The sequence below is a fragment of the Geospiza fortis genome, unplaced genomic scaffold, assembly GCF_000277835.1.
Source record: "Geospiza fortis unplaced genomic scaffold, GeoFor_1.0 scaffold608, whole genome shotgun sequence".
Lineage (NCBI taxonomy): Eukaryota > Metazoa > Chordata > Aves > Passeriformes > Thraupidae > Geospiza > Geospiza fortis.
The window spans coordinates 106,766-132,534 of NW_005054494.1; the positions used below are offsets into that span (position 1 = coordinate 106,766).

Here is a 25,769-nt window from a genome sequence, read left to right on the forward strand (position 1 = left end):
GTGAATCTTCATTCACCTTTTTTCTCTCTCGTGTTGTTCAGTGCATTTGGAGGGTTTTTATTTTTTCATGTGAAAGGCCAGGGCATTATTATTCTTTCTAATTTAGACTCATTAAAGAGAAAATAGTATGTATTTTAGGTTTTGAAATGGGACCATAGTCTGAATGTCATAGGGGAAAATGGCTTCATGGATAATGCCATTCAGTGTTTGTCAAGTTAGGGTTTGCAGCTTTAGCTGAAACCTGACATCTGCCTCTCTCTCAGTGCCTCCATTCATACACAAACTTGCTTGCAATTTGTGGCTGTATTGGGGAGTGGGTTGCTGCGTCCAGGGGCTTCTGTGAATGGGAGAGGGTAAAGGCACTGGTAGGTGCTTCTCTACCCTGGAACCCTGCAGAGCCCTCTGCCCACTTCTGAGCCAACCTGAATCCTGTAAGTTCCTCAGGGCTGCTGTATTCCTGGGCTTTTCCCAGTGGATTAATGAAAGCTTGTTGACAATCTTCATGAGAGAGGATTGCAGAAGATTTGTTTCATATAAATTGGCTATTAATTTTTTTGCTGTTGTTGCTTTGGCAAGAATGAAATCTAAACCAAGGAATAAGTTTGCTGCGGAAGCCAACTGGAGGGAATCTGAAAAAAAACAAGAGCTGACTGGAATTTACTGATCTGCATGTAACTTCTCAGAAGTTATTCATTAGCTTCATGCAGAAACTTCCAGTCTGTAATTGTCTAGGTGGTTAATGTGGGCTCCATAGTATGGCAGTGGTTTGTGTAGCTTTTCTTTCACTGAGAGGCACTCCAGTGACACTCTGCTTCTCTTCAAAGATGAAAAAATTCCCACTCGGTGCAGGTTAGCAGCAGGGTTTTACCGAGGAGGGATCCATGGAATGTTAATCAAGCACCCATTTTCCAGTACACAAGTAAAACACTGACTCCCCTGGAAGAAATCCAAACAGGTCAGACAGCAGCTGGGAACCCTGTGATTGATGTAGCAGGTATCTGGTTTGCCCAAAGAAGATAAATGTCCTGTCTTGGTGCCCATACAGTCTGTGGCTCAAAACGAGCCTCCTGTAACAAGTAGCAGAACTTGTATACTACTTACACTAATCTAAGTATGCCTCAACTTCTTGGACTCCTGGAAATACATTCTGGATGCCAACAGAGGAGAGGGAAACAGCAAAAAACCAATAAATTTTCTGCAGGTGTGAAAACTGCTCGATAGACAAGAGACAAATTTTGTTCCTTTTATCCGTATATATCTGTCTGGGGACTGTGCACAAATTGTGGGAACATTTGTCTGGCCTCTGTGTGTATGTGAAATTGGCAGGGCTCCCTGAAGCTTGTGGTGAGCTGCTCCTGCCTGCAGCTGAGGGTTTGGCCCTGGTAGTACAGCAGGGAGGCTGCTTCCCTGTCAGCACTTCCATGCCTGAGAGATAAGCATGGCTTGTTCAACTCACAGAATCATATTCTGTGGAAGGTTTGGATTGGAAGGGACCTTAAAGACCATCTTGCTCCTACCCCCTGTCGGGGGCTGGGACAACTTTCACTAGACAGGTTGCTCCAAGCCCCGTCCAACCTGGTCTGGAACTCGCACTTCAAAGGTGATGTATTACAAAAAGTCGAAGCTCAGTCTTGAAGCATTTGCCCTCAAAGGAGTAAATTAAAAGTAGTGCAGACATTCTGATCTGAATACATGCAGTTGAGTTTGCTTTAGTTGGGGTTATTTCACACATTAGTGCATTGCCAGAAGTGGAAGTAGCGCGACAATGTGTCTCAGAGCTGTCTCCACCCTTCCATTGGTACATGGAGTGTACTTGAAATGGAGTATTTTTAATTAGTTATTAACTCCAGAGGGTTGGTGTATTGAACAGAATTTGAAAATATCTGTCACCAATAATGTGATTTGGGGAGAACTTCAGCAGCAAGATAAAAGTAGCTATATAATTGTAACAGTAGTAATTCAGTCCACCAGCTAGCAGGAGAGGAATAGCATATATTCCTTTTATTGGAAGCATTCTTCATCTGCTGTAACCTTAATGTGAATTCTCTCATAAAAATGAAGTTAAGATGGAGTTACAGATGAAAATACTCACTTGTATTGCTGAGAGACTCATGTTACAGAGACACTGCAGTTATTCTCCAAAAGAGGTGATTCTCTGCAATATGCAGAAATCTCTAGATTAGTCAAGATTTTTGAATGTCTTAACAGTATATTTTTCACGTCATATCTTTGAAGCTCTACATAGTTCTGCCATGTAGGAATGTAGCTGAATCTAGATAAAAACTGGCTTAAGAAACAGATTCTTCCCCCCACCCCCGCCAGAAAAAAATTTTTCCTTTAGTCAGAGGAAGGTTGAATTTGGCTCCCATTAAGATTTCAGGATTTCAGAAGTCCTGAAAACATTTAGTGGAAATGTGATTTTAACAGCTTGGGAAATACCTGAAATTATTTCTTTTTGTGAAACTCAGTGTAGAACAAACCTTATTTTGTCCCATGGGTCTCATGGGAAGGAAGTTTCAGTTTCTAGATCATACTATTATACTACTTTCTCAGTTGTTCCCAATCCCACTTAATTTACATTACTTGTGTATGTATGCTATAGTGGTGAGCTTTATGCTACAATTTAGTCTTTGTTTTAATTTGGTGAATGACTTTAGTGTACTGACTGCTGCCAGAAGTGTCACAGACCTTGTGGTTTCCACGGGGATGATGGAATTTCCCATGATTGTTTGCATAGATACTAATAAACAACTGCCCTTCCTAAGCTTGCTTTTATGTGGAATTGCTGTAGCTATAGTGAGGTATCAGGTACAATCTGGTTTTGGTTGGCTATTTAGGGCAGGTGCCACATCTGAACTTCAAAGCCTATTTATGTCCACTCTGCAGCAAAGTCTGCTCCATCCTGCACAGATGTAGTGTACTTCAATTCACAGTAACGACAAAGCAAAATACTCCCAGGCAATTTGCTAGACTGATGGTAGTGTGCTGAGATGCTGTCTTAGGTTGCAAATGCAAGATGTGGCCAGGGGTGTGTATTATATTGCCATCTGTTACAGGTGGGCAGCAGTTATCTGCTGTTAATGGGACAGCTATTAAACCAGGTGGGGAAGTTTTCTGTATCTCCTCCACAGCCAGTCCTCCCTCCAGGAGATATCTTCTGTTAATGGGCCAGTGACTGTCCCTGCATGGCTGATAAAATTCCATTATCCCATGGGGAGATGCTGCGCCCAGGGGAGGAGCCAAGCACTCCTACCTGGATCCAATCTGAGCCTGGAGCAGCACAGCAGCCTTTGCCCCCTGCATTGCCAGAGGAGCAGCTTTCTGCTGCCCTGCATTGCCAGAGGGAGCCCAGGCCCATCTGCAGCAGCCCTGGAGCTGCAGAGGAAAACTCCCCCCTTGTGCAGGATCCCTGCTCCAGCAGCAGCACAGCTGGCACTGCAGGAGGGCTGAGTCCCCATGGGATGGGAGTGCTACCAACACCCTGACCCACAAAGTGTGAGGATCTATTCTGACTCTGTCAGTGTTGTTTTGTATTACTGCTTTTTTAAAAATTACTATTATTTTTATTTTTCCTACTAAAGAACTGTTATTCCTACTCCCATATTTTTGCCTAAGAGCCCCTTAGTTTCAACATTAAAATAATTCAGAGGCAGGGGGCTTACATTTTCCATTTCAAGAGATGCTCCTGCCTTCCTTAGCAGACACCTGTCTTTTCAAACCAAGACAGGTGCACCTTTGTGTCACAACCAAACTCTGAATTTACTGCAGGCAGGTTTACAGACAGAGCCTCAGTACATCCCTGATGTACTGAGGCAGTACCCTGCCCTATAAACCCCACCCTGGCAGTGGCTGCCAATCCTGGCACACTGGATGCAATGCCCCACACCCAAACCCTGGAGCCCCTAACACAGCTCTTGAGGGGCCAAATGACCCGAAGCCCCACCTGGGGGAAGGGCCAAGGGGTATTTTAAGGTCACAGGGCATGAAGCACTCATATGTCTTGACCCTACCTCCTCTTGGAATTTCTGTTGGAACATCACTGGTAGCTATATATGTCTTTTTCTATACCTCTTCTGTCTTTCTTTCTCCTAATTTCCTCTTCTTGTAATTTTTAATTTGATTTTTAATTTAGAAGTTAGAATCAAATGGGCTTAAAGTTTGCTAAGTTGAATTGGCCCAGTTAATTCTTTGAGAAGTGTTTTATATTGATTGAATGTTGCACTAAGCCTTTTACCAAAGTTCCTCAATTTTCTGAAGTGGCCAGTAAAGTTCTTTTTATTGTTTTGGTCTCTTGAGAATATCTTGTCAGCACTTCTGCTGTGCGTCTAACTCAGCGTATATAAACAACCATAAACCCTTTTAAAAACCTCATCAGTGGAGTTGTTTGGGGCCTTACAGCTTGGCAACACTTCACTTCTGCTAGTGACAGTTTGCCTAGATTGAATATTCCAGTTTTGACATCTTGGAGACATTGGCTGCAGTCTCTGGTCTCCCTCCAGCCTTTGTTGAATGCACAAGTCCCAAGAACAGTGATTTTCCACATGTACACTGTAGTCTACGTAATACTTTGTTCTGTAAATGCAAATAAAATATTAATAAAATAAATATAAATATTTGAATTTTTAAAAAGCTTAAGAATCTCACACAGCTGTTCAGTGCCTGGTGAAGATCAACGTAGTCTGAGGGACCCCCACTGGGAACTGGATGACTGGAGAAGCAAGGGCAGTAGGACCTCAGCTGTGGCCAGCCTGGGGGAAGGAGTAGGGGCTGGATGGAAGGCAGGAAAAGTTGCACAAACTAGGACAGGGTCCTCCCACTATGACAAAGGCTCCTGTGTGCCTCCAGTCTTGGGCAATTCCCTGCAAACTGATGTGTTTCATTTCAGGACTTGGGTATTTAAACAGTACCTTCCCCCAGGAATTTCTCACAAAAAGTTCAATTGATATGCTTTGAGTTATGAAACAATAAAAATTAAATTATTTTGTGCAGTGCCTTCTGTAACTAGAAACTAAGGGGAAGCTCTTTGCTTGTATACACTAAGGATGCAAATATACCTGTGCGTGCGAAAACAGATGCTGGCAGCAGGTGAACAGCAGGTAAGGCAGGGTTGTACCTCCAGGGACACCAGCATTTGGGGAGCTGGGATCTGCATCTGAGGGAATCTACTGCAAAGTTAGAGGAAAGCTAAGAAACCTTGTTGAGATGAAGTGGTTTGTTCTGTGCTGAATTTCTTCAGAAAAATACTGTATTTGCACAGATGCTGCCCTAATCTCAGTCACCACGTGCAAGTAGCAAATTAATTTGGGTTTTGAGACCTGCCTCAGTGTATTTAACACCTTTGGTACCTAAGCACTTGCTATTTCACTTTCTGAGAAAACAACCAGATGGCTAGCTGATTTTTTGAAATATGACAGAACTGAAAAAAATGCTGGGAATTGCTCTACCTCCTCCTAGTAACTCAATGTTTGTAGAGTTTTGTTTCGACAGCTATTTGTTTTAATATCCTTGAAAAAGATGTGCACATATATACTTGGCAGAAAAATAAGTTAATTGTCTTGCATGTCTTTCTGGTGTTTGAGAAAAGATATGAAGAATAAGGATTGTGGTGAAATTTTCTGTTTCCCCCCTTTGCACTTAGTCATTTTTCTCTGACTTTTCTGCTAGAGAAGACTGTTAGAGATTGCTGCTTTCTACCTTTCTGTCAGATTTTTAATTAGCAGGAGCACACAGCTCGTGCAGCTGGGGCTTTGATGCCTTCCTCGCTATTGCTTCCCACTCAGAAGATTTCTATTCATTCCGAGTTGGTATCCAGCCCAAAGCCCCAGCTTCCCCTGAGACCCTCAGCGTGTCTACAGGACTCCAGTTTAGTATTCACTGGAAGAGCTGCACTCCTATGCTAGACCTACAGGCTGCTGGTTGAAGCCATAAGGGAACGGGAGGAAGAATTAGCCTGTGTGTTTATGTGGCTGTGCTCCAGTAAATATTTTGATGCATCTGCTGCCAGCTCTGGTCTGAGGGAATCTACCTAGCATTTAAATTTTGATGGGGAGCTGTTTTGAATAATAACAGTGCAGCTGGCTGTGAGTCAGTGCATGTGTGTTGACTTAAAAAAAACCCTCAAAGCTTAACTCTTGCTGAATGCCTAGCTGCAGTGCTTTGCTTTTTCCCTCCTCCGTCCTTCTTTTCTTTCTTGTCTGGTCTTTCTCTGTTTTGTTTTGTTCTTGGGGGCATTTCACATAGATTTTGTTCACGGTCAGTGGAGGGGTGGGGTAATAGGAATAAAAAAAAAACCTAGCCAAAATAAATTCTCCTCAAAAACTCACGAATAGCTTTTGCAATGGGTGCTGTCATGGGTACATTCTCTTCTCTACAAACGAAACAAAGAAGACCATCAAAAGGTAAGACCTCCTGCTATGCTTTTCCTGTCCTTTTGGTTTATTTGCTGAGGGAGATATTTGCATGGGGAAGGGAGGAGAAAATGAACATGTGCCACTTGCAAGTAACCTGGCAATGTTTTTGTGAGAGGTAATTTGCAGAGGAGAGTGGGATGCTAGGTGATTGAGAGAACATGTGGGCATGAGGAAATTGCTGTGCAGGGGCTTGGGAGTTGAAAAGAATCTGAAATACTGTAATCCTTAATGCAGGCATATATGAGGAGGAGAAACTCAGTGGCATCATATGCGGATCACTTGCAGAAGAGACCTGTTTATTTCCAAATCCCATGTTGTATAAACCCTTTGAAGAAGGAATAAAATGTAGATATACAGCAAATTCTTCCCAATACCTTCGGGTTTCTGTCTCAGGAAGTATTGTTAGAGTTAGTGTTGCATATTCAGTAATCCAGCACCAAGCATGCAATACTAATGATGTGTGTTTTATAAAGATTAGCAAGAGGGGAAAAAATTAGGATGTTTTTGTAAAAGAGAGAAGCAGGAGCTCATAAAAATGAGAAATTAAACAGCAGTTCCAGGGATTTTAATCCTTAAATCCATAAATATTGCCTATAAATGCTGATTTTTCAGGAGGTCTAGTTTGTATAGTATTTGCCTGAGCTTTGCTCTATTTTCTTCAGGGTTAATTTGAAGATTCCAGGGTGTTGCTGAGCAGAAAGTTGAAAGCAGTGTCAGCAGCACATCCATACCTTACAGAACGAGTATTTTTTAGAAAGCAAAAAGAAAAACTCTATACCTTTAGCAATATTTGTGCTATTTGGAAATATTCCCTGCCCGAACCTCTGCATTTTAGAGTCTCTTTCTAGGGAGGTCTCTATTTCCACTGGATCTGTTGCTCAGTTCATATATATGCTTTTGAACTGCAGGTTGGTATGGATTTTCTTGCAATTTAAGTTGGAAACTGTCTTAGGAAATATCAAACACCAATCAATGATGCAAAAGAGAAGCGGGCAAGGGCTGTGAGATTTGTTTGTGGCAAGTTTGTGAGCAAAAGTCTGTTCCTGATACCTGTAGAGTAATGCATTACGTTGGAGTGTGTGTACATAGTTTACAGTTCAGCTTTCTGTGTTACTGTAATGCTCTCATAATTGTGTGGTTGTTTGGTACATGTATGATATTACTTAAAATGTAAGACTAGCTGTGTAACTGCCTAAGCACTGAGTTGCACCTGAAGCTGGGAACACTTGTGCTTAGGCACTGCAGTACACAAGAACTGAACAGGATGTGCTGGGGATGGGGGTTGCTGTGACACCAAGGGGTATCTTGTCTACTTGCCAGGAACCTGGGAGCTGATTTCCACTAAATGTAGATAATTTGTGGCTGAACATATCCATTCCCTGTGACTTTGTTGTCTTGTGATTGGCTCTGTGCTCTAGTGGATGGAAGCCATTGCTTTTTGTTGGAGGTCCCCTGCAGTAAAAATCCAGGATATGGTTACACATTTTAAGCTGTACAATGGAATTCACTCTTGCTGATGACTGCTGACAGTGGTTGTTCAGCTATATTTATCAAAACCTGTGTTCCCAGAGTTATATCCTCTTGGCTCTGATGTGTTATCTGTGTGGTTTGCTGGTGTGTTTTACACTGACTGTAGCGCTTCACCTTGTGAGCAGTGCAACACTAATGCTGGGCTTGAATACATCTGAAATTGTTCTTTGGCTGTCCATTAAATAGTCAATCTCCCCTACATGATGGACTTGACTCCTTGGTGCTGCCCATGTGTTTCCTTGGCATCTCCTCCAACCCTCAACCATCCTGGTGACCTCTACCAGACCATGCTCTACCATATTCAAGTCTGTTTTGGTCTTGGGAGTCCAAAACTGGCCCCAGCACTCTGGCTGGGCTTGCCAAAGTGTTGAGCAGAGAGAAAAGATCATTTGTCCCAGTGTTTGCTGTGTAGCTGTTGATGCAGCTTGATAAGGGGGCTTCTCTGCCAGAGGGCAGCTGGCTAGTGGTGCCTGGGTGCCACTGTTCCATTGGCTATTGCTAAGTTTATCTTTGATCGAGTAAAGTGTTTATAAAATCTAATCTAAGTGTTAATAAAATCTATTTTATTATTAGATTATCACATTATTATTTATTAATTATTATATTTATCTATGTGTTAATCTAAATATTTCAGGACTTCATGTAGTAGATAAAACAAGGGCCTGGAGAAATAGTTGTAACAGGGCTAGATCCACACCTCTGCAAATGCTCTCTCATGCTGGCAAGTATGTGCTCCTCCAAGTAGAGCAGTTCACACCAGTGTCTGAAGCTCTGATTCTCTGGTGTAATAAAGTAAAAGCAAAAAACAGGCATTGTTTCAAGAAAATAAACAGGTCATGTCTAAAGTAAGAAGTTCTGAAGATCAGTTAATACCCGGAAGCCCATGGTGGGTCAGGGCAGAGTGGGTGCAAGTGGCCCATGCCGAACCCTTCCAGCTTCAGCACATGACACAGCCTGTGCTGCTCGCCCTCATGTCCTGCTTGTGGCTAGGTCTGGGGTGTTGGCATTAGGAGTGGGGGCTGGTTTGGTTATTCCAGCTGTGAGCAGAAAGGCTGGAAAGGACATACTAGCATTGTTCAAGAATACAATTTCTTGTTCTGATGAAAATGGGGAGTCTGAATCAATAGAGGCAGGAGTGACACAGAAATTGTAAAGTGGAGAGCTGTGGTCTGTCAAGCATGAGACCTTGTCTCTGGGAGAAGACAGCATTGTGCATTGGTACAGGAGGACGTAATTCACTTGGCTCAAATGTAAAAACTTAATCCAATATAATTGTGCATTTTGTGTTGGTAGATTGGGACTCACACGCCCTGTCCTGCAAGATAAAGATTTTTGCTTCTTTGACTTGCAATCCTATCAGTAAAGCACAGAAGCTTTCCCTGTTCACTGAAGTGTCCCCAGACAGTCTGTGAGATTGTGCTGTTCACTTTGGGAGTGGCTCAGGACAGTTCCACCAATTATTTGTACATTTCATTAAGAATTGTTTCCTTTTGGGATTCTTGTCTGCCTTTTCCAGCATTGAGTTGACCTACTAAAAGATAATGCCTCTTTCTACCATGTTCACTTCACTTGTATGTCAGACCAGCATTCCTAGGATGCTGATGGAGCCTGGCTGAGGTCCTGGGGACAAGCTGACAGTGAGCCAGTGTCTTGGTTTGGAAAGACAGGAGTCTGCTAAGGAAGGCAGGAGCCTCCCCTGAAATGGAGAATGTAAACCCTCCCTATCCCTCTGAATTGCTATAAATTTTAAATTAAGGGGCTCTCAGGCAAAAATATGGGAGCAGGAAATAACAGTTCTTTAATAGGGAAGAAAATAAAAAGGATAAAATAAACAATGCAGTACACTAGAACAACACTGACAGAGTCAGAACCCAGCCTGACACCCTGTGTGTCAGGGTGTTGGTACCAGTCCAATTGGAAATGTGGCTGCAGCCCTCCTGCAGTGTCAGGGGTGGTTCTGTTGGAGCAAGGGGGATCTGTAGAGAAGGATGTATTCTTCCTCTGAAGATCCAGGGGAAGAAGAGACAGCTGCTGTTCCTCTGGGGAATCCCGTGGAGAAAGCCATGCTGGTGTTCCAGAATCTCCAGATTATATCCGGGAAGGAATGCTTGGCTCCTCCCTCTGGGCAGAGCATCTCCCAATGGGATGTTACAGTTCTTATCAGTAATGCAGTGACATTCAATAGCTGTTATCAGCAGATGTCCCCTCCCGAAGGAGGAGTGATTGTGAGCACTCACAGAGAGAGATAAGGCAAACTGCCCACTTGACAAAAGACAACTGCCATACAGATGGCAATAGAATACGTCTTGCCTTGCAATCTGGAACAGCCAGCAGCAAGGGTGGCTGGTGGTCTGCTGGGTTGTGCTTGGCAGAGCTTCTCCAGTAGAATGAGGGAGGTGATGATCTTCCACTGGTGAGACATTTGCAGTGCTGTGTCTGGTACTGGACTCCCCATGATGGAAGAGAGGAGAACCTACTAAGCTGAGTCTACTGAGGGACCATAACAAATATGAAGCAACTGGAGCATTTGACATACAGAGGAGAGATTGAGAGAGCCTGTAGCAGAGGAGACTCAGGGAAGTCTTAATCAGGGTGTATGAATACCTGAGAGAGGGGGGAGTAGAGGTGATGGAGCCAGACTCTTCTCCCTGGTGCCCAGAGGCTGGCCAAGGGCCAAGGGGCACAAACTGAAATAAATTCCACTTAAGCATTCTGGGAAAAAAAAATTACTATGAGGGTGACTGAACACTGGAAGAGACCCTACAGGGAGACTGTGGAGTCTCCAAGCATGAAGGTACTCAAAATCCAAGTGAATACAGTCCTGAGCTGCAGTTAACCCTGCCTTAAAGAGGGAACTGGAGGTCCCATCCAACCTTATCTACTCTCTGGTTCTGGGATTACTCTCTTTAAAAACCCTAAAGATACAAGAACTTGAGGTGTTGGGATCAGGAAGTAAATTCAAAGCTCATTGTGACCCAAATGCCAACAAAGCTGACTATTTGGTCCTCTCTTTAGTACTTTGGTAGTTAATGCTTAGACAAATGGTTGAGATGGACTTGAGACTGATCTAGCTGCTTGTGTGTTCTCCTGCAAACATAAGCAATAAATCAATAAATGAGCAGAAAAAAACCCATCAAAACCACAGCACTAAAACGCAGAGGGCCAGCAGAGCAGATAATGCACACACAAATGCATCTCTGATTTCAATTAGATGCAGAAATAGATATTTTTTATGTCTTTCCAGCCTGCATCCAATCATGACCAAATCTGTGGCTAGATTCAGCCATTTCTGTATTTGCCATGGAAACGTTTGAATTAGCAGATTGCTAAAGCAGGGGGAATTTTTAGTTTTGACTGCTTTCTGTACCTCTGAGTTCTTTTGTTTGTTCTGTAAATATGTACTCACCCCTACCTCCCCCAGTGAAAGTGAAATATAACTGGAATATTTCTCAATACCAGAATCTTGTTTGGATTAGACCTACAGGCTTTGACTCTAACAGCAGCAGCAAGCAGCACCATTTTCAGCTAGTAATCTGACTCTCTTAAATGTGAGCAACCATGTTTTGATCAAAGACCACCCAAACCTAAACTAGCAAGCAGTTGTTTAATTTTGCTAGCGCAAATATCAGAAATTCACTTTGCTTAAAATGTCAGTTGTGCGATTTTTATAGTAAGTAATTTTTAAGCTTTATTTTGAAATGGCTTATTGCCCAAAATTATCAGATTTTGTGCCTGACCAGCTGTATTTTCAAGTGGTTTACATTCGAGCTAACCAACTCTTCTTCCCTTTGCAATCATAAGAAAATCATATTGCCCCGAGCTCCTAAGGTTGTTGGGTCATGACAGTGCCCTTTCAGTTCCCTGTGCTAGAACAGCCTGCTTCTCTGCTCAAAAGGTGAAAAAGTGATTCAGTATTGTTTCATGGAGCAGGCCCTTTTCAGCCTTAGTACAGCCATGGAATGGAGATGATAGATTTGAGGAGGTAAGCTGCCTTGTTATTTTCTTTGCCCAGTACATCCTGTTGCAAAATAAAAGCTTTGAAAGCTCCCCTTCTCTACTTTCTTTCTGTTCCTCAAAGAAACTTGACAGCTTGCCACTATTGTGAACAAATACATGTGTTCTAAAGACTCAGACTGTGCTCTTGGTATTTTCCAAATAGAGAGAAGATTAGTGCTCACCTGTTTTCTTTCTAGAACAAGGACAGAATTGTTCCCCCTGATTGGAGATCTGAGCAGGTGCTTGAGAGAATGGAAGAAATGGCTGACTTGGTTTCTCCTGGCTCTGCCTAAGAGCCAGTATTTGGCACTGACACTTCACTTTCTCTCCCTAGTCTTGTCTGATTGTTACCTGATACAGCCTGGCAGGTCAAGTCCAGGGTTGTCTGCCTGCACTGAAAACTGAGGATTTGACAGGCACATTTTTTGAGGCAATTACCTTTGTAGAGAGTGTACAGAACAGCACTTGGCAACAAAACTGTTTGATGTAAGCATTCAAATCAGAAACAATTTGGAAAAATTGTGGCAACCAATAAGTGTTGTCAGAACATGCGTCTCTGTATACAGCATTTTGGTTTTTCTGAAGTGCAGAGAGGTGTGTGGGAGGCTGCTCAGTGTCACAGCAGCCAAACATCCCCCATGTGGCTGATGCACCTATGATGGGTGGCTCAGAGGCGAGAGAGCTGTTTGCAGCCGACTTCACTGTGTCCTACTAACCAGAGTTCACCTGAGTGTGGGGTTAGAGGTCTTATGGACTTGTGACTGCTTCCATTCCCCACTTCTCCATCTCTCAGCCAAAATTTATTTAGCTTCCATGCAGTTGCTAGCTCTAAATTTCTTCCTTTGCCTTCAAGTGACTCCTGGCAGTGTGGCAGAGTGATCTCAAATAGCTGGTCTTAGAAGTGGATAGCAATGATAAAATTAAAATAAGTTATGTGTGCCCCTGATTGCTTCCCACAGGCATACAGCTCCTGCCTGAAATGCTGCAGTCAGATACAGCTTGGAGGTTTGGAATAAAATAAAATGGATGGAAGAAAGTTCACTACAGAGTGTTCTATGTTACATTAGCAAACATGTGTGCTGATTTCCTGCCCATGGGTATGGGTACTGTGTGCCTCTGTGCATGCAGCATGTTCATGCAGAGCCATGAAATCCCACCACAAAGAAAAGAGGGCATCAGAGACTTCAGCTCTGCAGGCCAGTGCTTTGAAGTTTCATTTTTTTCCACAGTAATACAAAAGAGTAAATCAGGAAAACTTTTAACTTTCAGCCTTGGCAATATTCCAGCCTTTGTCATTACTACCTCTTCCAGTGTGCTTTACAGGATATTTGATGTTTGGAATGGGTGCTAGGAAGGAGTTGGGTTTTTTGCAACAGAACATATTTAATGCTGTAGATGTTAAAAGCTTAAAACTTAATACATTGCAGATGTTTTGAGTAATTCCTAGCTTTACAGTTGTTAATGTCACCACATATATAAACGAGAGTCAGTAAGGGTTGTACAAATTTTTTGAAGAAAAAATTGAAGTAAAAAACAGGGTAAGGTGAACAAAGGCAAGTTATCAAGTCATTCTATTTTAGTCAAATGTGAGAGGAAAATAAAATCTTTTATTTCTCCACTTACAAACCCCTCCTCAAATACTTTATTTTCATATTTATTTAAGCTTTGTTAAAAAGACTGAAGATTTACAAATTTTTTAAAAATTGACTTTTTTTAGCTAAAATGTTTCATTATTCAAAATTGGTATTAGTTATAATTATTCTCTGAAACTTTCCAAACTAAATAAATTGGCTTGTGATTTGTTGTAGTTTTAGATGTGAATGTGTAAGTGTGACTGTGACTTCCTTGCAGTGGGTGACAGACCTGTGTGATTATGTTAAGTGTTTTGTTTCTTATTCAAAAGCATTACCCAGAGAATGTCATGGCACAGAGATGCAGAAAGTTTGAGTATCTGCTCAGGGTCTCTGTGTCCTGTCGCTGCTCATACCATGGCTATTTAAAAAGTAAGAAGCTTTTGCATTTCTCTGAGTGGCATTTTCCAGCAGGTCTAGAGTGCTCTAGGCACCTCCTACCATTCCTGCAGGAAGGGGCCCAGTGGCCTTGCGTACCAACTAGGAAATGCCCGTAACAGCTGTATGGTAGCACAGCAGAATTTTTAACCAAAATATATTTGGGATTCCAGGCAAGGTATTTAATTTTTCTCCTTTTATTTGTTTGAGATGCCAGAGGGAGGTGGAGTAACTGTTATTATAAAATGGATTGTACTTAACCAAAAAATTTTAAAAGTATAAACTGCATCCATGTTTTCAAAACAGGCAAGTCAAAACTGAAGGCAGCTGTGTCCAGATGTCACCAGTCTGTGGTTGTGGCTGTGGTGATGTCTGTCCAGACTGAAAAGGATATAGATAGCGGTCAGTTCGTCTCTACCTTACTTCTGCCAGCACTGCTCAGTGCAGAGAGGCTCTGAAGAGTTTGAACAAAGCACAGTACAATTGATTAGAGGTTCATGGGCAGGATGTGGGTCTGGAGGAGGCAAGGGAGGACTGTGTGCTAGCAGGCAGGCGTGGGGCAGCAGAGTTGCCTGGGGGGCTGAGCTGGTACTTGCAGGCAGGCCGAGGGTGAGCAGGCCTGGGAAGGGGAACTGGCCTGGCTCTGGTACCAGGATATTTTAAGGAAGACACAAAAAGGGTAACAGAGTCATCCTTTCCTGGCACAGCTCTACTACATCTGTTTGGCTTTCCTCAATCCAAACATTACTTTCTTGACATATTTAACAACCACAGCTCTTCACACACACCAGTGTTTGCTTTTCTTTTGCTCCACAAAAACCCTCCTCTCCCAAACTTGTTCTGTGGGTGGGTGGTTGGGAAGTGCCCAAAATTTCTGTAGATGGCCACAGCTACAGTCTGTAGGCGGCCACAGCTACAGTCTGTAGGCATAGGACATTTTATACTGTGGCTGAGAACAGCTAAGGGAGAACAAGGCTGTGAGGATACATGTTGTGCTGCTAGAGGCAGGTTTCTAGGAAACTCATGAGGCTATGGCATTGTTTTACTGAGGGCTCCTTAGTGGAACAGGAGAGTGTTACTGGGAGGGGGGAACCAAATTATAGCCTGCCAGAGATCAGTGCTGAACATCAAGGGCTTTTAGTGCTCTGACAAAATACATGTTTCTGCCTGTCAAATTTATATGCGGAAAAATATGGATGAAACAAGCCACGTTCACAAAATTTACCTAGCTACAGCATGGTTTCAGAAGCACAGCTCAAATGTTTTGACAACTATTGTAACTTTGCTGCCTGCAGCTCAGGGCCAAGCTCCCAGGTATGTTTTCCCAGGCTGCTGTTGCTCTATTCTAGTGAGTGACTCTGCACATCAACTCCATAGATTTTTTGATAATCAGCTGAAACCTCAGGCAAGGCCTCTGTTTAGCACATCAAACTGCATGAACTGAGGGTTGCTCTCTGTGGGGTACACAAAGCCATGTAAAGGATGATGCTGTTAGCTCTCCAGCTGCAAAATGTTGGGAGACAGCAAACATCCGTGGGAAAGGACAATTTCCCTTAGGGAAACTGTTTCATTCCATGCAGATGAACATTGTGGTGCAGTGGAGAGCATCAGCACCCCTTTGCATTACTAATCCACACAATTCAAAGGACTTGTTGACCATGTTGCCATTTGAACTGGGAGCAGTAGATGGAAATTAGAACTGGGAAGCAGGAAACTTTTGTGTCAGTGCAGAGAGGATTGTTGCCTGCTAATCCTAATAAGCCAGTGTAATTGAATTGGCACTGGTTTACATGCTTCGCTGGGAGTGTCAAACACGACCCTGAACTGTGATACTGGCACCCCAGGAACTGAAGGCATGTCTTGTGTGGAGCTGAATCCCTGTAACATGGCTTTTGTTTTTAACCAATATTTTAACATGGGATCTGACAGAAGGTCTCATTTGCAGTCTTGTGCATACAGAATTAGCCAGGCTGCAGACAGCTGGGGAGACAGCTACAGTAGGGCATGAGGAAAATTCTGCCAGGGTGGTCATTTGTATATACTTCACAATGGGTAAAGGCAAGCATGTGCAGTTCTGCAAAGGAAATCTGATCCCAAAAAGTCCTGTCCTGGCACCTGGACCTGCATGCAGAGCAGGTTTGGTACTGGGACAGAAAGTCAACCAGAGACTGAACTTTCAGGAAAATGCCTTTCATTTCCAGGGCTTTAAGTCATCAGAAGGGGCCATTTACATTAGCAATTTGGCATCCTATGCTTGGCAGGAGTTAAGGACATTACAGCTGAACTCCATCATTTCTAATCATCTCTTTGATTGAGCACTGGGCTGCCCTGGCTCACTGCAGCCCTCTAGAAAAGTATGAAGTAAAAAGCAGGGAATTTTCTAATCAGGTATTTTCTGGGTAATGCCATCAGCTATAGCACTTTATATGACTACAATTGCATTTCTTGTAGATGATACTGTCTCTTCTGTTTCCTCTGTCCTTATTATTGATGGAGATGAAGTACTTGCAGTTCAAAAGTTCATGTAGCACAGGAGAGGACCATGCTGTGTGCACTTTCCTCAGGGGCTGGTTGCTGTGGCTGCTCAGCAATGCAAGGAGAGACCACTGTGTCATTCTGAGTGTCCATCACAGCCCAATCACATCTAGGTGAATGCTGTGCAGGGTAAACATGGGGCTGCATCTGTTCAAGCAAATGCATTCTCATATTGTGCATACTACTGGTTTGTAAAACCTATAAAGCCTATCAGTTGTTAGACTAAAAGTCTGGTTCAAACCTGAAACTTTTCTTTGCCCCGTGGAATTTGTGAGATATTTTGGAAACTCTGGAAATGCTTAGACTTGGAATGAATTTTGTTATGGCTTTTTCCATTGTTTCTCTTTGACAAAACTGTCCCCTTATGAGTTGTTGCCTAGAAATTATCGATGGGGGAATGACCTGGTAAAAGTTCTTAACCTCCATCTGGATCAAAACCAAGCTGCCAGTTGTTGGAAGCTGCTGGAGTGTGGCAGAGCAAGGCCAAGCTCATGGGCTGCCGGGCTGCAAAGCACAGGCACAGCTTTGCTGCTCCGCTTGGTCAGCATCTGTCCTCTTTTGGAGGGACATGCTCCCATTTGGAGATCAGTGCCCTAAATATCAGTATAGTTTAGGATCAGACCCTATATTTTCAGTTAACATGCCTGAATTCTGTGTGGAAACAATAGTTTAAAATAGTTTAAAAAATATAAATAAATGCAAAGGACATGTATGTCTGGTAGTGTTTTCCACCTGCAAGAAAGTTTCAAACCCTACTGAATTCCTGAATAAACAGAAACAATTGAGTGCACCTTTGATCTTCTCCCTGTTCCCATGAAGAGAAACTTCCTTGCAGATGCCCACATAAATCACATTCGTTTACTTAATATTTCTGTCCTGTCAGCCATGAATATAGAGCAATCTGTTTAACGAGCTTAATTTCCTTGTAAATTGAACTGCTGAGGCAGAATGAGGTGGGAACGATGCTGCAGGAGATCGGATTTCATCTGTGCTTTTCCTGTGACCTGGTGCAAGTGCCGGGTCTGCATCTTCACAGCACCTGCTGCTCTGTATTTGCCAGTCTGCAGGTCGAGGACATGATGCTGCCAAGCTGCTTTAGTGCCTTTGGACATCCTCAACAGCTTGCTGTCCTTTTCTGTGTGATAGCTGTTAAGAGATACAGAGTTTTGTCTAAGTTAGTTGCTTGTCACTGGCCTGCTTGTTGTGATTCAGTTTTGTTGTATTTTGTAAGCACTATGAGCTGGCTCCCAATGATGTGAGATTTAGGAGAGTGGGAAGGCATAGCTAAGGCACCAGTATTCATGTTGTGAGTGCTGCTTTGCAATGTCAGACAGCACACAGACCACTATATAGGGGTGTTTTGAGATCAGTAATGGTTGTAGACAGTGGTTGTAGGGCTCCAATGAGAACATTTGTGATCATCCACAAATGGAAATGTTTGAGTGTGTCCACTCTGGTGCCAGAGCGGGCAGAGAAAGCTGGAACCCTGCAGAGCTAGGCTGGGCTGTGTGTGCATGGAAATAAGCACCACCTTCCTGAGGAGTCTGTGCAGCGTTTACAATAAGATTTTGTACAGAGTGAACAGATGTCAGCAGTAACTGCTCAAATCTTTATGTTTTAAATCCTGTGTGTGCTTTAAAAAGTGTCCTTTATTCTGGTTGAGGGCAAGGTGCCCTTCCTTCATCATGTTGAGGTTACATCAAACAAAGTGACAATTGTTAAGAGCAAAGTAATGTAAATTATCTATTTTGCTCCTGTTTCCCTGATTTTGAGTCTGATCTTTCAGTAAATAACAGTTTGTATTTTAATCCGTTCTCTCCTGCGAAGGGTGGTGTTTAAGTTACCTGCAGTGGGGAGAGAGCAACTCAGAGAGACAGAGGTGTTAGTTTCCATGCTGGAAAAGACAGCAGAATATGACTTAAATTTGCACAAAGATAATATTAGGGTGGTTTCTAAGCCTGGTTCCCAGAGAAATACACATTTGTTAACTGAATGTTTCTTGTACTAGTAAGAGAGCCTTGACCTGATTTACATTTCAAGGTCCACATAAATGTGGAGACACTGCTAAAATGATCTCTTTCCTACTTCTATTTTCTAATATTGTCTTTCTTTCCTATAATTACAGATATTCCAGAAAATGGAGTGAAATGTTTTTCCTACTGTTTGATTATTTGTTTCATGCATATGCATTTCTGGGACACACAGTTCTGGAGCATGCAGCTGAGTGCACAGGCCTGGAGTCTCTGCAGGCTTGCATAGCTTTGAAGCAAAGAATCTAAAGCATAAGTAAGATATTTGCAGAATTAAAGAGAATTTAGAGGAACAGGAGTAGAGATTTAAATTCCTGTAAATAAAATCCAGTCTCAAAACCAGGGATAAGTTTTCACCTTCCTTCTGCTACCATCTTAGAGATGTTTATTGGATGCTGAATGGAGATATTTACAGAATGAAACTGCTCACAAATATAAGGAAAATCACTTGAGTTACTGGCTCCTGTTGGTGTTCACTCTAATGACCACATTACAGAAGGGATTTATTAGTTAACAGTCTTGAGTGCTAAACCTGCAGACACATGGCAGTGCAAGAAAACACTGTACGTAAGTTGGATAGCTTAATTCTTGCAGCACTCTAATTAGGCACCTTCATAAAATAGACATGTGGATTTGTAAATCCAGTTCCCAAAATCTCCGTGCTCACCAGCTGGAACATATCTAGGATTCTCAATTCAAACATCTCAATCTGCTACATGTCTTATTTTAGCTAAGCCTCAGCTTTTAAACTTCAGCAGCTATTAGAAAAATGTTACCCTGCATCCTACAGCATCCTCTGAGTCCAGGAGGAAAGTTTGAAGCCATGAACTAATTGTGCAGGAATTTAACAAATCTTGTCGAGATGAATTCAGCCAGGAAAGTTTGGGGCTGGCTTTGCTACCAACGCTGCTCTCTCCAGAGAGTCCCTTCCTACTTATTCTGGAGTTGCACACTTCGGTAATACAGGAGGGCAGTGAGCAGATTAACGTAGGTTAATTCTCAAGCTCTTGCTTCCCTAGGTGCCAGTAACCTACTTAGAGGAGCGGCAGCGCAGGCTCAGTGTGCGCTGGGGAGGATTGGGTGGTCTCGCCTGGCAGCGCGGCCGTGGCGCCTCTGGCAGCCAGCTCGGGTAGGGGCTGACGTTGTGAGCAATGGAAAACCTCTGGGGCCCAAGGAGGCTGAGGGGGCCCCACGCATCTGATTTTTCTGAGTTGTTGAAACAATAGGCATTGGAAGGAAGGGAGAGGCTTGTGTAACAACGGGTGGTGTGTGCCTTGGGCTCTGTGTAGAAGTGCACTTTGCTTAAGAGCTTCTCTCGAGCAGCCTCCACAGGTTCCTTTAAAGCCAAATAGGACATGTCTTTCTCTGCAAGGGTGGCAGGCAGAAGTAGGACAGGGTTTTGTCCTTTTGAAGTATTAATACAGATCACAAAAAAATGAAGTGCCAGAAAATACAGAAACTTTAAAAAATATGTTGAAACTTCTGAGATAATTTATTTTTTATTACAGCTAATATTGTATTTGGTGTAAAACACAGAACATGTTTTGATATATCCTTTCCCTGGTGGAAAAGAGAATAAAAAGGAGAATCCAAATTTACTCTTGATTGAAATCTTCTGAACCCTAAATGTCTTTTTTCCATGAATGGTAGTGTTAAGACAAACACATTTCATTCCTAAAGCCCAAAGAAAAAATAAAGCGTAGCTAGCACAAACTGCTACTGTCTTCTGATAGAGCTTTAGCATGTGTGGGACAATAAATCACCCAACATGAGTCTTGGCACCTGTGCAGATTTGAAGAGGAATACAGCATCACTGTGGTGAATCCATTTTCTCCTGCATGAAATAGAAATCATCACATCAGCTGTGTTAAAAGAGCTACTGCATGTGCAGTGTCTATATGATTTACACAGTGATTTAAATATCTGTAGATATCAGCTCTCCAAAGAATTTTGTCTGTTGTGACTCACATCTTATGTTGTATAAGTTTATCTGTAAATGTCATCTTTTACTGAGGTATTTACAAACTTAAAATATTTTTTGTAATTATTTGTAAATATTAGCTCTATTGTCAGCAGCAACAGTTTGGATTGTTTTGTCATAGAAAAGTGGGAGGGAACCACTGTTTTGGCAAGTGAGAAGCAAATAATTCAAAGTCAAGTGTTGGATTGGAGTAATTAAATCCAACAGCAGTAGATATTCAGAATGAAGTTCAGCAGTGAGATTGTGGCTGCTGAAGGCAGCTGTGCTGCATGCATGTGTGAAGTGCAGTTTGGTGTTCCTCGGAGAAACCTTCCAACTGCACCTCTTGCATTTACCAGGTCCCGTGGAAGCCGGAGGAGTTTGGTGCAGCTGCTTTTCCAAAGTGTCTGGCAAGTGCTTCCAGAGGGTGAGTGTTTAGTAGATTACCTGCATGAGCCTGTAGAAATTTAGCCATTGACTGGGTAAATTGCATTAAAAAGAAGCCATTAAATCACTAAGCAAAATCTCTTTTGAACTTGCCTAGTATCTATCTTCTGCAAGAGGACATTGGCAGGGCTCCTGCTCTGCTTCTTTGAACTCATGCACATGTCCTTGTGCAGCTCTCAGTCCTGCTCTGTTCTCCCTTGCCCTCTACATGGTCTGGGCTTTTGTGTTGCCAGCTGTGCTCCTCATCCCATTGTTGCAGGCTTGGGCATAGCTGGGCTGCAGTTTGCTCTATGGGCAATTACACTGAAAGCCATTGGGTTTTTGCACTGCTTTTGCCTGTGTGGAGGTATTGTACCTACAGCTGTTCTTTCATGCTCATGTGTGGTTTGTGCCAAATGCAGTCATTGCTGATGATTAATGAATAGTTTTGGTATACACTGTAGACTGTGTCCTAGATTATAACTCAGTTCTTCTATATACAAGTCCGTAGCAGCACTGTGAGCAGCATGATGTAGAAAGCATCCCAAAGGACAGGATGTATGGGCACATAGCTTCTCTTGTTCCTTGCCAAAGTACCAATGCATACATAGCTTCATCTTAAGCAGAGCAACAGCATTGCCTGAGGCTGTAACTACCATCCTTGCTCATAATGGCCTTGGGATCCTGGGGTGAGCTGAGTGCCCTGCTACCATTATGAATTTGGTGAAATCATTGCACATATAGTTTAGAAAATCATTCACGTGCTGCTTAGAAACTGCACCACTTATTTTATAGAGAAGGATTATTGAATTAAGGTCATAAATTTATAAAGTGAACAGCAAGTTTTTTGTTTGTTTGTTTCAAAAACCTTTATTGCCTTCATCCAAGGATGTTGTCTATCTGTAGTATAGCCTTTGTGGTGACAAATGGTTTTAATATTTGTCTCAGTTTGTAGTTTTTTCTTTTTTTTCTTTAGTCAAGCATGGCAGAAATAGGAGTGATTAATACTGAGAAAAGTTTGCAGCTACCCAGGCTCAGAAGTATTCATCCTGTCTTGGAGTATTCCACTTTCTCTTTTCGCCTTTCCAAATAAGCAGATTAGATTTTGCCTGAACTCAAGACATTAAGCCTTCAAAAGATGAAGGTTTACTTTATTGAGCTCTCTTGAGAAGAAGCCCAAGGTCTAGGCCCAGTCTTTCTTTATATGATGGTCTGTCCCCACTGTTTCACCACTTCCTAAACCTCAGGGAGAAGCTAAAAAAAGAGGAGAAAGCGAATTATAATTTTGTTCTTGGCAAAATGCTTTTTTTCACTCCCTCACTGTCATGCCCAGCACAAACCTGTCTCAGGAAGCCACTGGTGGGGACTGAGACTGAGATGACTGACAAGGTGGTCAGGAAGTTCCAGCCTAAATTACAGCCCTGTGTGTCCTCAAAGTGCACTGGTATAATCCTAGGGAGCACAGTAGGAGGTTAGGACAGAATGAGGAAGGGGTCATGAACATGCATTACAAAGGAACTGCGTCTGTGAATATGAGTATAGAAGCTAGTGTCAGGAAGTCCACATGTTTATTTTTTTTAGGTATGATATTAATCTCTTTCTAGGACACTCAAGATTACCTCACCGGGTTTATATGTGTTTGTAAGTTTAAACATAGTATAAGAAACAAGTGCCACACAAGCCAGCTCAGAATTTTTTCTGTGGATACACTCAAAATTACTTCATGGAAGAAGCAAAACTTTTTTCTATTAAAAATGGTATGAATTTCTAGTATCAGCATGTGTCTGCTTGTTTCTGCATGTTCCCCAATCTTAATCAAGGGAAGAGTTATTTGGTATCAATATGCAAAAAGAAAATGCAGAAAGAAAAATAAAAAATAGAGGAAAGTGGATAATGTTATCAGGACAGCAAAGGGAATCCAAAGTCTGTCAGCTTGGTCGAGAAAAGCTGGGAGAAAAAGTTGCTTCTGTCAAAGGAGGCTGTAAAAGCATGCAAGCAGGTAGGACAGGTGCCAGAGCAGGCAGTGTGAACTTTTGGATCAACACTAATAAACTAAGTATTGTACAGCTGCTCTGAGGTTTGATTTCACTTGGAAGAGAAAGTGACCCATTTGGTAAGCCTTTTGCTTTTCTTATTATTCACACTGCCTTGTTCTTAGTGCTTTGTCTCACAAACCAGAGGTGAGGAACTCTCGGGCGGCAATGCCTGATGAAGCCTGGACTCTTGTATTGCCCCTATATAAAGAGAGAGTTTGGGTCTTGGAAACCTTGACGTCTATTATCGTCACAAGCCATGTGAGACAGGTCAGGTGGAGGCAGTGACTGACCACAGCAGGAGCTACATAGCATCAGCTGTCTGGACACAGAAATTATCTGTGCTCCTCCTCCCTGCTAATCTGTTTTCCATTGCTTGATAGTTAAGTGTGGCTATAATACATAGGGAAATAAAAACAAACTCATGCTATACAGCCCATTGTTAGGCTACCAAAAAGACTCACTGTCATCCAATTCCTTCAGCTTTGGACTGCTAGTCGACTGTGGAGCATGGCTGCTACATCTTATTTTCAGTAGTTAAATTGCATCAACAAACTGCTGAGTCTTACCAAAACTAGGACCTAAGGATGGCAGGGGGTGGTCTCTGAAAGCAGGAAGAGGATAAGGGGGATAGGCTTTGCCATCAGAGTGTTACTGAAGGCTTTGTGCAGTTTAGCTGTAACAGCTCAAGAAGCAGCTGGCACCAGAGTTTCCCTTGTAGCCAGGTTAGAACGGGTTAGGTGGGAGCTTTAGAGGCTGATGCTTCCCATCTCATCCATGTGCTAGCATATGCAGGAGAACAGTTCTTAGATGCTGTGTGACTGGCAGCACAAAAGTGCGAACACTAACTATTCCTCCTCCACGTATCCTCCAGACACATCTCTTTTAATCTTATTTTCTTCTTGTCCAAAATCTCAAAGGCGACTTGAGTCTGTGAGAATGTGTGCTGGGGTAGTGGGGCAGAGCTCCCTCCTCTCCTGTGCTGCTAGTTTATTCCCTTCCTGTGCACCATGCTCAGGATGAGCACGGTTGTTTGTCAACAATGAAGCTTCAAAGATGTACAACCCAAAAGCTGTGCCTTGCTTAGCTTGATGTACAGTGTGTGCAGCACCATCCCCTTACCCAGCTGGAAAACCAGCAAAGTACAGGGAACTGAGGAAACCTTGGTGAGAGGTCAAACTGAGACAAATACTTCAGCTCTCCAGTGTCCATTGCTCACGATATGCTTCAGTACTTAACAGTCTTATTAAATCTAAAATAAGTTTCCATGGCTTTATAAAGCTTATTGCATTTTTGTCACCTCTGGAAGCTGCTTGGATTATAATTTGACCACTTCGTGCCCAGGTATTAAAGTCAAAAGCAGCTTCTTTAGTTGTGTCTCATCCATGGTTCTTAGCCCACATTATTAATGCTAATAATGCTTTTTCACCATAGTCTAGGTCCCATTCCTCAAGAAGAAGTTTCCATACCTTTAGTACTGGGTGGTCCTGCGCGGAAATAAAGTTTTCCATATCTTCAGTGGGGTTTTTTCCTCTATTTTCAGCTTCTCTGGTTTCTTCTTTCACACAGCCCTTTGGCTGTGACTCTTGCAGCCTTCGCTGCAGTTATTATTCTTGCAGTGTTTACTGCAGCTGTAATTCTTGCAGCCGTAATTCTTGCAGCCTTTGCTGCAAATTGGGTTCTCCCCTCCTCTTTCTTTCCAGCTTTTCACTGTGGGGACAGGCTTTGCAGGCTCTGCCCTGTGTCCCTCTCTGCTCTACTTGCAGGTAAACCTTGGACTGTTCGTTCTCACAGCGGGAGCGCCACGTGACATGTGGGGCCGTGTTTGAGACGGAACGCACACCAGACCTCTGGTGTACATCAGCCAAACAGCCTGTTTTATTGTACGGAGCATACTTTTATAGGCAATTTAAAGCTCTCGGCTCTAAACAGTCATTGGTCTAATCTCCACACCCTCTGAACCAGTCAAATGCATGTATTTTAGGAGAGTTGTTAATGGTTGAAACATCTGTCAGTCAGCTTAGAGGCCAGTTTATGCAACTGGGCTGGGTTTCTTTTTATATAGCCAGATTAATGTTCAGTACAAGTCAGCTTGTACTGCAACATCAAAGCTCACGCATTTTCTCATAAAGCAATAAATAACCAAATGTGTCTGGATGCTGTGGAGGATGACAGTGCTGTGCCACTGTCCATGTAGACATGGGCTGTGGGCTGATAAAGCAGCATTTTGAGTAGTGGGAGGTTTCTCTTGGTGCGGCAAATGCTCAGTCACCCTGCACGTAAGGCTTTGAAGTTTTCCTGTAGGATTAGTAGGCTTTGGAATTTTTGCTTGGGATTAGTGAGCTTCTATCTGCATAGGACATGTCTGGAGGCCTTTAATAAAGCTCTCAAACATGTTCTGCTCATCCAGCTTTAAAACTGTTGTATTTTGAGCAATAAAGGGGTCCTGGTGAAGAAGTTATTCCTGATGCATATTCTGATGGGGTGCTGTCCTGCTGCCAAAACTTCTGGCTGGTCTCCAGGTGTTTTAGCACCGTTCTAATTGCTTCTTGATTTCAATTCCCACTGTTTTCTAAACTTTTTTTTTTTTTCAAATATCTGCTTTTCCTGCTGTGTGATTCTTCTCCTTTTCTTCTATTTTTGTATTCCTGATCCTCTCTTCTTTCTGTGAGTGTTTTACTCTTTCTTTTTTGTATCTTTCCACGTCTCTCTTCCATCTATGGGGAGGTAACTTGTGACTCCTTCCATTGCAGCTGCTCAAGAGAGCAGGGATTTCTTTCACAGGCAGGTGGTTTGAAGGGAAAATGGGTGTACTACACCTGAGAGAACGTGATCCCTAG

General features: G+C 42.7%; 1 protein-coding gene across 2 annotated transcripts in view; it reads left to right on the forward strand.

Annotated features, from left to right (window-relative positions):
* The first annotated feature begins 5,883 nt into the window (after positions 1-5,883).
* The window catches only part of LOC102044202 (Kv channel-interacting protein 1), a 177,101-nt gene continuing 157,215 nt past the window's right edge, over positions 5,884-25,769 (forward strand). The window contains exons 1-3 of one of the 2 annotated variants that reach the window (XM_031063315.1): positions 5,949-5,952; positions 6,330-6,398; positions 20,830-20,897. Coding sequence is in view for 1 of the 2 variants with exons in the window: in XM_005428619.2 (XP_005428676.1) it covers positions 6,338-6,398 (61 nt within the window). In the remaining variant the exon portion in view is untranslated. Of the gene's footprint in view, positions 5,953-6,329; positions 6,399-20,829; positions 20,898-25,769 lie in introns of both variants that reach the window. The other variant, XM_005428619.2, reaches the window with a different exon arrangement.